At 35.4% G+C, this 12,500-nt stretch overlaps 2 protein-coding genes across 3 annotated transcripts in view; one reads left to right on the top strand and one right to left on the bottom strand.

The window, feature by feature from the left end:
• The window catches only part of yki (Transcriptional coactivator yki), a 183,371-nt gene extending 174,162 nt beyond the window's left edge, over nt 1–9,209 (top strand). The window contains exons 3-6 of one of the 2 annotated variants that reach the window (XM_027355829.2): nt 119–369; nt 1,617–1,806; nt 5,003–5,091; nt 5,408–9,209. In XM_027355829.2, the coding sequence (XP_027211630.2) occupies nt 119–369; nt 1,617–1,806; nt 5,003–5,091; nt 5,408–5,488 (611 nt within the window). In that variant the 3' untranslated portion in view covers nt 5,489–9,209. Of the gene's footprint in view, nt 1–118; nt 370–1,616; nt 2,041–5,002; nt 5,092–5,407 lie in introns of both variants that reach the window. The other variant, XM_027355828.2, reaches the window with a different exon arrangement.
• A 3,052-nt stretch (nt 9,210–12,261) lies between these two features.
• The window catches only part of LOC113804920 (uncharacterized), a 4,969-nt gene continuing 4,730 nt past the window's right edge, over nt 12,262–12,500 (bottom strand). Inside the window, exon 7 of the mRNA XM_027355835.2 lies at nt 12,262–12,500. This exon is cut by the window's right edge and continues 106 nt beyond it. Coding sequence (XP_027211636.2) covers nt 12,369–12,500 — 132 coding nt within the window. The 3' untranslated portion in view covers nt 12,262–12,368.

The raw sequence follows: 12,500 nt of genomic DNA, 5'->3' as shown, positions 1-12,500 counted from the left end.
TATTGCCATTACCACTATTTAGAGAGAAGTAACAAATATCAGTTTGTCTGGAATGTCATTATCACGAATGCGTGTGAGCCTGAATGCAAACATACTAAGCCCTCCTTTCCTTCCACAGCCCGACGCCTGCAGACTCCAGCTTCGTTAAACGGCGTGCAGCCCCCACAGCACTCCCAAGCAACCTCTCAGAGTGCCAGTGGTGCAGCACCGACACAGCCAACGCAAGTGAGCCACCAGTTGCCTCCCCTTGCCTCCACCGTCAGCACTTCGGCAGCAGCACTTCTTTCCAGGCATCAGACGCTACGGCTACAGCGCCTTCAGGTTGAGCACGAGAGACTGAGGCTTCGTCAGCAAGAGATTATCAAAAAAGTACGTGTACTTAGCTGTCGTTTTGTATCTCGGTCAATTACTATTTAGTTCTACTTTTGCATCCGTTTTTTATGTAATCATATTCAAGAGGCGCATGAAAAAATCATAAGGAGCTACGTTGAGATAGGAGACTTAAAAAAAGATATTAATGTCAGATCAGGAATGCCCATTTTGGCCTTGAAAGAAATAAGCTCGCTCCGTAATCAAAGGTTCAGTAGAAGTTGCAGAAGTATGACAATCAACGTATATGCAAAAAGAGATGTAGATCAGGTGGTAATAAGTACTGTCATGGAAGTCATTCATTTCAGCCAAGCAAAATATATGCCTGCTAGCTGCATCATATACTTTCATAAAACTTTATATCTTGGAAGTAGAGGGAGGAGGAGAGGAAGACAGAGAGTGAGAGGGAGAAGGAGTAAGTGAAGAGAGGAAGAGGGAGGGATAAGTGTGGAGGAAAAGGTGGGTAGAGGAGAGGGAAAGGTAGAGAGAGAGAGAAGGGTAGGGTGAGAAATGGAGGAGTTGGGGTAGGAGTAGAGAAGGGAAGGGGTAGGAAGAGGACCGGGAATGGGGGAGAGAGAAAGAGAGGAGGGGAAAGAAGCGCAGAGGGTAAGGGACATGGAAAAATGGAGAGGGGAAGGGATAGCGGGAGAAATGAATAAAGGAAAAGAGCGTGAGGGATGGATATGGGATAAGGGGGAGGGAGAGGAAGGAGGAGGGCTAGGGGAGAGAAAGAGAGAGTGAGTGAGTCAGTGAGTAAGGCGTTGAGTAAATGAGAGCATTAGAAGGAGGGGAAAAGAGAGAGTTGGAGAGTGAGTAAGGAGGGAAGGAGAAGGAGAGAGTGAGTGAGAGGGAAAATGAGGAAAATGAGAAGAAAAAGAGAGAGGGTAAGGTAGTGGGAAAGGGAAAAGGAGAGGCATTACTGTTTGGTACAGAGTGGGTGTGGTGGTTTGTGAGTGTTTACATGGCAACATGCCAGGATTAGTAGAGGAGGTAGAGGTAATATTGGTCTGCTGTTAACTCACTGCTCTCTCCATCGACTTGATGTCCTGCTCATGTTCAGCATGAGTAGCATTTTAGCAGGGAAAAGATTCTTACACTTAGAGCTGGTTTTGCCTTTAATTGCCCATATGAAAATAATTTCACATATTTAATGAAAGCAGTATATATGGATACATAATTAAAGTGGATAATGATCGTTTAACAATAATCAAACCTTATTTCTATTCACAATAATTTTTTTTTTCCAGGAACAGTCATTGCAAATGAGTCTGCAAGAAGAAGCAAGACAGCAGCAGGTACAACCTTCACAACAACAACAGCCACAACCACCACAACCACAGCCACAACCACAGCCACAGCAGCAGCAGCAGCAGCAGACAGCACAAACAGTAGCCCAACAGCAGTCCACACAGCAAACCTCACAACAACAGCAGCAAGGTAGTGAGCTGGTGCTGACCTCTGCTGGCCTGACTTTACCCTCGGCCCCGCAGACAATGACTCCTGTGACCAGCGCGGTCACCACAGCTGGTGACACCTTCATCACTACCACAGACATCCACACGCGGCAGGAGTCAGCAGATAGTGGACTAGGCCTGGGGACCAATTACTCCCTCCCTCATACTCCCGAGGATTTCCTGGCATCAATGGAGGATGTTGAGATCACACCTGATGGTTGGTTGGCAGAGTTTGGTTCATCCCTCCTCCGATGTAGTGTTGCTGCCTTAACTCGAGCAAACTCTTCCCCAGTCTCTGGCTTTTCATTGAACTATTGATTAGCTAATTTCCTATGATCTTTACCTATTTACATGTTAATGTTATAGTCATTATTGTAGTTAATAACTTCATGGGGTAACTGTTATAGTGACAGACAGGAATGGTGTCTTTTAGCTTTGGATTTCTTAATGATTTATAATTTATATAGATTAGAAATAAGCTAACACATCCTTTACCAATTTAGAAGTATGATTGATCTTGATTTAGTCTTCCAGTTTTATAAGATGTGCCATTTTGATGCATGCTTTCTTTTTGTAATGAAAATTAGAGTTGTGTTAAAATTTAAAGTAGTATCAAGAAGAAATTGAGTGTAATCCACCATATATACATGCATGGATATTTAGAACTAAATGAGCTATGAAACCAAGATGTGTTACGTATATAATACTTTTCTCTAAAACTGTAAATATTTGCTTCTCCTCTTTGGTGGCTCATACTTTAGCACAATGCAGAGCTGGTACTTTTGTCAACTACTCATTATATTTAAATTGGCTGGCTTAAGGTTTCTAACCACTCATATTCCTAACAGCATATGGAAAAATAAACAAATGTTTTAAATATAGGCAGCAAAACAATGTGCCTCTTAGATACCTCAAAATTAGTTTGAAACATGATACAGAAAAGTGAGTAGAATATTGCTCTTCAAATGTTAGCCATGCAAACAATTAGAGGAAAAATACAGTCTCGTATTTAAACACAGGTTAATTCATTTCACAGCCATTGACAGTTGGTATTATCATGTACAACACTAGCAAAGTCACAGATAATAAGATTAAGTAAGACTATTTCTGGAGCTTTTACACTGACTTTAGGATATTTTGCCATGTGGATAAACTTCCTAGTAGTTTTACCAAACTTAAGATTTCTCTGTCATCTAGGTATAGTTACACTTGAAAAGTTTATAGATGTCATAGTTATAGTCTGGTGTCTTGTCTGTTTAGCATTTTCCCAATATACTGTGTAGTTGGTATTCACTTCATTGTACAATATAGTGTTTCCTATGTTTGTGTAAAATGTACATTCTTTTGTAACAAAAGCATGCTATGTGATAGATTCAAGAAGATTATTTATTTTATAAGTAAATACATAAAGTTTGATGTTCATTGTTGTAAGTAATGCAGTTTTGTTATTTATTTATATATTTGTGTTTATTGTTGAAAATGGGGTATCATTATTTATATATTCTTTATATTTCTTTTTTCCTGAATGTTTTTTTTATCTATTTTGCTTTTGGTGTTTTTTTATTATGATCACTTTATTTTTTTTTATTATTATATGTTTTTTTTTTTGCGGGGGGTCTCATTATTTTTACTGTTATATTTTTTTACAAATTAGATTCATTCACACTCATGGATTTTTTTCTTTGGTTGGATATTGTTTACTTTTTATTTGATTTTAACTTATTTTTTTATTTATTATTATTATTATTATTATTATTATTATTACTTATTTTTTAGATATTTGTAATATTAATGATATCGGTAGTTGTAAGTACATAGGACCATGATGAATATTATTGCTAAAATTACAACTGTGTTTTAATAATAATACTGGCAATAACCAATAATAATATTAACCTTGCTGTTCTTGAAATCTTATTCATAACTGGTTTTAAGTAAAATTATTATCATTACCATCATTGTTGTTTATATTTCAGACTAATATATAAGTTTCATTGTAGTGTGTCTTGTTAAGCGACTTTTGACTTGACATTTCTGTTTTGAATGTGAATATTATAGTTTTATTTATTTATTTATTTTTTATTTTGTTATTTATTTTTGTCACTGATGTTTCATTGTTTTATTATGCTCTTAATTTTTCTTTATTGTTATTATTATTATTTTTTTTTATTAATAAGTCATCATCATCAATCATCAATCATTATTATTGTTATTGTTTTTATTATTATTAATTGATTAATTTATATATTCTTCTTATTATTATCACTATTATTACAATTCCTATTTTTAATGAGATTATTACTACTTTTATTATTATTGCTATTATTGTGATTATTTTTAATATTATTATTATTATTATTATTATTATTATTATTATTATGGTCCTTTTGTTATCATTATCTTTAATATCACTTTTATTAGTAAGTGTATTTGATATTCATTTTTAGTTTTGTTTTCATTTTCTTTTTTCTTTTTATTATTGCTGTTTTTGTAGATTGTTCTTTTATTCATTATTATTGTTATTATTATTTTTTTTACATTCCTATTTTTCATTTTAGATTTTTTCATCATTTACTTTTCATTAGTATTTTTTATTATTACTTTTAATATTATGCATTTATATACTTTTCTTTTCTTTCTTTCTTTTTTACTACTTGTCTTACTTTTTTTTTTTTTATTAGTGCCATTTAGTGATCTTTGTGATATTGTCAAAGAGAGGGTATAATGTTAAGATATTGGTATACCACAAGAATAGGTATCTTTTTCAGGTGTTTTTGATCTGCCACTTCTGCCTTTCTAACATTTATGATTTTGGGTGTTATATGTTGAGATTCTTGTGCTTGAACCATTAGTTAAGATATATAAATATAAGACATAAAATCAGATATGTTTGTCTGTGCTAAATGGATAAATATCCTGTGTTGATGTTTATGAATTGGCATTGCAATTTGGTTTAGTTTTAATAAGTATTACATGTAAAGTGATATCAACTATGGGAAAGTTTAATGAATAAATCACAATAAGGAAAGAAGAAATACTTCAAAAATATACTAAATATTAGTTTTCCTTCTGCATTGAAACAAACTGTATTACACATTTAAACATCAAACTATATTCTACTTGTAAGGTATCAAAAATTTTATTGCAAAATTTATTGCAACACAGTATCATATTTGCAGTTGAGATGAAGACCTCACCAGCGAACAATATCCTCGAGGCCCCTGAGTTGGAATCCATGGACTCTGAGGACCTTGTGCAGTCAATACAGGTAAGGGAAATAAAATTTTGTTTGATAATTGATCGGCTGCTTTACTTCTGCCTTCTTTTTTCTGTTATATTTTCATACTTAGTTTAGAGAATATGGAAATGGATATGCAGTTTTCTTGTTTGTAAGATTTTTACTTTTCATGAACCACTTTGCTGATGAGTAAGATATGTTATGATATAAACTCTGTTGTAATACTTTATGCTCTAGAAATAATGTATAAAAAAGTTGTGAATATTCTCATGAAATTCATTTAATATATGGAAACCAAATAATTAATTTCCATTACTGAATGCCTAATTTTGACTTCTCTTTACAGCTTAATGATGACCTGTCCACGGATTTCTTAAACGACATGTTGGAGCCCTCCAAAATAGATAATCTCCATACGTGGCTGTAAATGAAGAAACATAATATATAAAAATACGTAAAAGTAGCTCATGCTTCATTAGTGGTGAAAAGACTGATGCCTGGGGACAATTAGCATTAATTAAATATAGTCAGTTGGTTTCTTTGTTTCCTGGTGGCATAGAATGTACCTCTTAAAGCTGGAATAGGCTAAAAGGTATCTTAGTGTTGATAGAAAGAAAAAAGTAAACCCCATTTGGGCTTCTGTATATAAAAGGCTTGTATGGGAAGTAATACAAGAGAAATGGCCAGGTTACAAATTCCAAAATTTAATATTTTCAGTACCTCACAGGTGTGTGGGTCAGTGTTGTGCAAGGATGTTGAAGTGCTGAAATCATGTAGGTAGAAAATATTAGAAACATGAATGTTCAGTGAGTAATGGTACAATGAAAAGGCAGCCTTAATGTAAGAGTGTGCATGTGAATTTGTGATGGATGCAGGAAGTACCAAAAATTGGGCTGTGTTCTGCAACCCAATTGCTCATGAATACCTGTGAGGGAATATTCGCCACAAAAAACCAGGCTGTGTGGGTTTCCTGCATAGTTCCGAAACTATGGGGAAAGCTGCGTGTGTGTGTGTGACGAAATCCACAGAACAGTGATAGGGGGAAGCTTCAGAGATAGACTGTTTTGTGAGAGTCTTAGGCAATGATCCCCATTCTGTATGTGATGGTTCAGTGCCTCTCGACTACCAAGTTATACTCTGTTTCAGTGGAGAGTTCTCAATGGTGGAAACCTCCTGAATCGTAGGTTTAAGTTCCATTTTGTGAATACCTTTTTGTGGATTCATGACGTGCATTTAGGACTCTTTTTAATGTACTTGGAGGTCTATCTCATGCCTCTGTCTTCTCCATATATATAGCAAGTGATTCACTACCAATCTTACCGTCCAGTTCTGCCTTGATCAATGGAATATTGCCGGAATTACTCTTGTTACAGAATAACTATATTTATTAATGATAGGTGATATTCATGTAAATAGTGTATGAGGTTATGTTCTTCTTTAAGAATTACTCACTATCTTAATATAATAGATAATATAAATAAATAGTTAAAAAAAGGCATTAAATATTTTTAGATGACAGAGGCAGCTGTTTAACCAATGGAAACAAAAATGTTGGTCCCAAAATGAATGGGAATATGATGATCATTGTTTACAATGCACTCAGTGCTCCTTTTTAATTTTCGAGACCATGGAGCAGTCTGTTGTTTGCATTTTGTTTTGTTGCTGTGTAATAATTATTCTTTTTTTTTGTTTCATTGTTTTTGTTTTGTTTTTCTTTTGGCTGTTATGCTCCTTACATCTGTGGCTACCCTAGTTCCTGTAGTGTGAATATGTAAAGCAAAGGCTTGTGACCATGTATAGCCACATATGTTATCTTTACTGGGTTGATATTTTAATATGTTGACAGAGCCAACCCTGAAAAGTATGGATTTGATGGTTATATGTTGTGACAAACGCAAACAAACGTATTGCTCTTATCACTTCTCCCCTCCCAGTGATTGACATGACCTTACCTGTAGAAGTACATGAGATCTCGGTTGCAACACATATGTTGTTAATGAAGTTATAGACATCTCACTAAACATAGTAAGATGTTAGTAGAAGTTGTGTTGCCACTGAGAAATAAGTTTGTGCTTTGAGTCTTTTAAGAAAAAAATCTTTTGATTCTTGTTCTCTGAAATTCAGTGCATTGATTGTTATATTCTTGATAAGTATTTTTGGTGCCTTAAAGAAATATTGTGCCTTGTGCAAATGGCAGTATGTGGTTGGTTAGTTGGAGCAGGAACTAAGGTGTTAGCCAATCGAGTTTTCCAGCCTTAGTTAACCACACCGTTCATGTACTTAAAACAATGACCATGGTTTAAACTAGGTCAATCAGTCCTTAAACTAGCATTCTTCATAGTTCACCAATCCCTATTATTAATGTGACGTGGGTGGTCTCTGTATCTATTGCGCAGGCACCTCTGCCTTGCGATTGTGCCAGTTGTTGCTAAAGGGATGGTCTCCCAAATGGAAATGGGATAAATTTTTGTACTGAAAATATACCATGTCCTCTCTGTATCCCCCATAGCCCTCTGGTCACGTCATCAGTATTTCTAATCCCCCACATCCATCCGCAGTCTGCTCAAGTGATTTATTGGACGTCCCAAGTGCCTTTGTCTGCAGCTGTTTAGTGGCCGTTCAGCTCCTCCCTGGGTCATTAAACTGGTCAAAGGTCATGACCCAGGTCGTTAGAGGTCACTTTGGCAGCTCTCATGCCACTGATAAGTTGTGGCATTAGGTTAAGGTTCATGTTATATGTTAAGGATGAGTAAACACCAAGAGTTTACCACACGCTTGGTGATTGCTCCGTTATTATCATTATTATTTTATTATTACGTTTATTGCTCCAGTAGACATGAATTTTTACTTATATCAGGAAATGTACATGTTCATTTTTTTATGTTCATAGTATGGTGTCTTTTGTGATATACATCTAGCATGCAATGTTGTTTTTAGTTTTTGTCTTATAGTGGCCATATTTGTTAGTTTTACAATGAGTAGTTAGACACTCAGCGGCAAGGCTCTTGTTTTTCAATCTTTTAATGTGGTGAAGGGTTCCTAGTGTAGATTAAAAGAAAAAATATCACAGCTACCAATATTATATTCATATCAAACTTTCTTAGAAGAATAATCCAATGGTAAAGTTTTATACTAATAGAATTAAGGTTATAGCCCAAGTGTTGACTTGTCTTTTTTTACGGTTAATTTGGGCTGCGTCCTTCCCAACCTTTCTTGCACAAGTTTGTGAAGCTCAGTTGCCCTACATACCTTGAGTGAGCAATGTAAGGAGTATTTGCACTCCATGCAAGATTGATAGAGGGGACTGCCTGCCTTACCCTAGAAAACCAGGTTCAGTTTCACTATATTTTGACTGGGAAATGAACCTGAATTGTAAGGCAAAACCTCCTCTGATCTTGACCACAGTTCTCGCTACATTGCTTCAATCAGAGGTCTTGTCTTTCCATGATCCTAGGGATGCTGATTTCACAGACTGACACTTATCAATGTTGCCTTGCTTTGTAAGGTCCTGTTGAAGTCCCAACAATAATTTTTCATTGTACAGTCTATATGGGACTAATATGGGAAATAACCAATGTAATGGGGAAAGGTAGCAAGCCTTGACAGCTGAAGCATGCAAGATTTTCAAAGGACATTTCAAGCTGTTCACCCACTCCTTGTCTCGTCTTATCAGCACACCGCCATATACATCAACCCCCCTGGCTAGAAATGGCTTTAAGATAATCTGCATAGCAATGCTGTATTCTTGCTCCACCCCTCAACTATGGTATTAGCTTATAGCTCACAGATCACAATGAAATTTTTGCAGTTCAGGCAGAAAAAAGGAAAGTTAGCGTAGGGACATTCATACGAAAGATGAACTTCGTGTGAACTGTAGGTTGGTTATAAATATCCTGGGATTGCCCTCAACTTAAACATGCAGGTTGCTGCTAACAAATATGACTCCCAAGCTTATTGATATCAGTAAGCACATGATTTGCCATAATAATGATGGCAGAAGTGCCACATCAAACAATTTTCCCTTTTTTTGCCACAATTGTGAATACCGCCCAAGTGCTTATGACGCAAGTGGGGGTGATGGAAGGTCATCCAAAACCCCATGAAATTAAGTGTATGCTGAAGCAATGTAAATAAATTTTATCTTCAAATAACTTGTTCTTTTTATACCTTTACTACAAAATCCATTGTTTTTATTATAACAATGATTTAGGTATGTAGGCAATTACATAGAAAAAGCAAGCTCTATATTCCATCTTCAAATAGATTAGAAAACCCACATTAAAGATGTACTATTACAATACTTCATTACATATAGGTGTCATTCTCATAACTGCAAATGTAAATAATTCATGTGAAGACCAATTGAAATAATGTTTCTCTATGATAATTTGCAGTATACTTCATATTGATGTGACTAAAAATTATGAAAAAGAGAGAAAATTAATAAAAAAATATGAATGAAAATGCATTCCTAAAACAATAGAATAAAAAAAAAACCTAAAATCATCTATAGAATGACATGGATGAAGAAACACAGCATATCTTATGTTTTACATTTTATCACAAAATGTTTATCATCCTAAAATGGAACACCAATAAAAAAGTGGAAATATGCAATGAATGAAGTATTTATCAATGTAGAGCTATCAAACAGATGAAGATTTTTGTCATTGGAAACACTATAGCAAAGTCAACCAGAACTAAAGAGAAACAATATATCTAAATCATATAGAGCTAGAGAATAAAATATACAGCCTGCTAATCACCTTTGCTGCTGATACTATTAGATCATCAGGATTAACTTCCTGTTATAGGAATCCTGTGCCAAGTTAAGAAACCGCATTGCAGTAAGCTTTTCTAAAATATATTGAACATCAAAGTCAGAGTATATCACTTACAGATTTTTTCAGATATATAAGTATTCCACAATAAATCAGCTCTTTTAGAAACACGGCATGTGTTAGAAATGAAAAGTGGAATAATACATTGCTTTAAATTCAAATGCGAGCAGTTTCCGTTCAGATAATCAAATAAATCTATTTTTGTAAATATGTTATCAACTCAGATATGTATGAGTGGTGAACCTGAAGAATTATGTTTTCTTAAGGTGGTCTGTGGTCTAAGCACTGTTTTTGTGTTTAATTCCAGTAAGAAGCACTTCTCTAACATAGAAAGTCCACCTGGTTATAAAGCCCGTGTCCACGATCGAAGAAAGGCCGGCGGGTGTTGCCAAAATACAGTACGTACGCCGAGTTGTTCAGACTTTGGTGTCTAATTGCAAGCTACAGCCACGCAGGGACCAGAGTAAGTGGTTGACAGATGTTTGTTTGCGATGTATTTGGCATGATTTTGTACTTGTATATAGAGAATTAACGTATTGAACTTGCTATTAGGTCGGTAATTAAATGAAGCAAGGAAAAAGGAATGTTTCTCTTGCCAGTATCCCGTTTTCTGTAGACAAGAAATGCCTCGTTTTCTTTGAATTTCTATTTGATTGAAACACTAGTGATAACTGCAATATAGGGAAAAGTAGGATTGGTAGTAAGAAAAACAATATTCTATCAATTGTTCATACTACCAAATGGTCATAGTGGTTTCGAACAACCAGTACGGGCACTTTGTTTAATAGCTCGCGTGCAAACTACGTCTCAAGGGCACTGCTCGATCGTTGTGGACAACGTTCTACCTTGATAATTTCTTACACATCAAGATTCAATTCATGAACTCGAAAAAATGACAATTTTTCTCGATATCGATTATTTCAATTTATTTCAGTCACATAGGTTGATTGCTTTTAAATCTTTTCTGTTAGTGAGTACTAATTTATGTCCCATCTGAATTTTACAAACCTGTGCTCATAGAAATGTCAATTTTCCCCTTTTGCACCAGCATATGAATTTCTACCACACAAATAAAACAATTCTCACCCCCAACTCTCTCTCTACTTCCCCCCCTTTCTCTGTCTCTGCCTGTCTGTCTGTCTATTTGTCTCTGTCTGTCTGTCTGTCTCTCTCTGTATGTGTTTATGTGTGTGTTTGTGTCCATATATGTGTGCGCCCGTGTGTGTGTGGGTTCGTGTGTGAATGAGTGAGTGTGAGTGAGTGAGTGTGAGTGAGTGAGTGTGAGTGAGTGAGTGAGTGAGGGAGTGTGAGTAAATGAGTGTGAATGAGTTGAATGAGTAAGAGAGGGAGTTAGTGTGTGTGTGTGTGTGTGTGTGTGTATGTGTGTGTGTCTGTGTGTGTAAAATCGGTTATTTACATTATATAAGGTATACAAGCATTACACTGAAAATATGAATCGATTTGTTTTAACGCTTTTGCATTATGCCTTTTGAGGGAAAGTCTATCATTCGATATATCCATCTTGAGCTAAAGCTATTTTTGGAAAATAGTTTTGTTTTCGAGATTCGTAATTTAAGCATCTTTATCGCTGTCTTTCCTTTTATCCTTAATATCGTTTGTTTGTGAACCCCATTCTCATTCTAATTAATGTTGCTTTTTTCTGAAGTTGATCTGAATCCGTTTTATATGTATTTGCGAAAACGCCAGAATCTTTGGTAAGCTAACTGGCTTTGTGAAGTGAGACACGTATAAATGTATTTGTGTGGGTGTATTGTAAGTGCTTACGGAAAAAGGGCATCCAAATACACTTTACATTTGTAAGGGCGTATTTACAAATGTATTTCTGTGGTCGAAGTGTATTTACACACGTATTTTTTTCTTAGCGAAACTTCATATTATCGTAAAGTAGTCAGCTAGTTGGTAATGGGTAAATGGAAAGGCAATAAGTTATCAGGGTATGAGTTTCGTACATTCTACAAACTAACATATACTGTGTACTCTTTTATTTATTTGCCTCCTGGAGGATCACGCATTTTCTGTCACTCTGCTTACTGAGCTTAGAATCGAATTGAATATCTATCCATTCTTAAGTCTTCCATGCAGTAACTAGCTACAAAAATAAAGTAAACTATTTTCGTGGGAACCGATTTTATTATTTCGAAAAAAAACTAACAGGTGCCCATGCGGATGCAGTGGTCTGATTTAAGACCGATGGTGTTAGTCTGTCATTTGCAAATAGTTTTGACATAAAGAATGACGAAAATTTAGGTATATGATATAAGGGGAAATATATACGGAAAAGTGAAGGTAAAATAAAACCATTTCAAAAATAACAGTGAAGGTAAAACAAAATTATTCATAAAATAATATGCTCTTTTAATTCACAGCAATTACAAATCCTGAACATTTCACAATTCACTCCTACCTGACACACGCACACACACACACGTATAACAACCCACGGCACTAGGAACAGCAATATCCACTTTCGGGAACCAAGAAGGGATTGCAAAGTAAGTTCAATAGAAGCTGGAATTCGTCTCGGTCAGTTCTGTACGACGTGTGGAAGGAATCTGCGCAGTTCCACCAGCGGCTCAT

This window comes from Penaeus vannamei, chromosome 14 (assembly GCF_042767895.1).
Source record: "Penaeus vannamei isolate JL-2024 chromosome 14, ASM4276789v1, whole genome shotgun sequence".
Taxonomy (NCBI): domain Eukaryota; kingdom Metazoa; phylum Arthropoda; class Malacostraca; order Decapoda; family Penaeidae; genus Penaeus; species Penaeus vannamei.
Note: the sequence above shows the minus strand (reverse complement) of the source record. Positions and strands in the feature narration are given on the sequence as shown.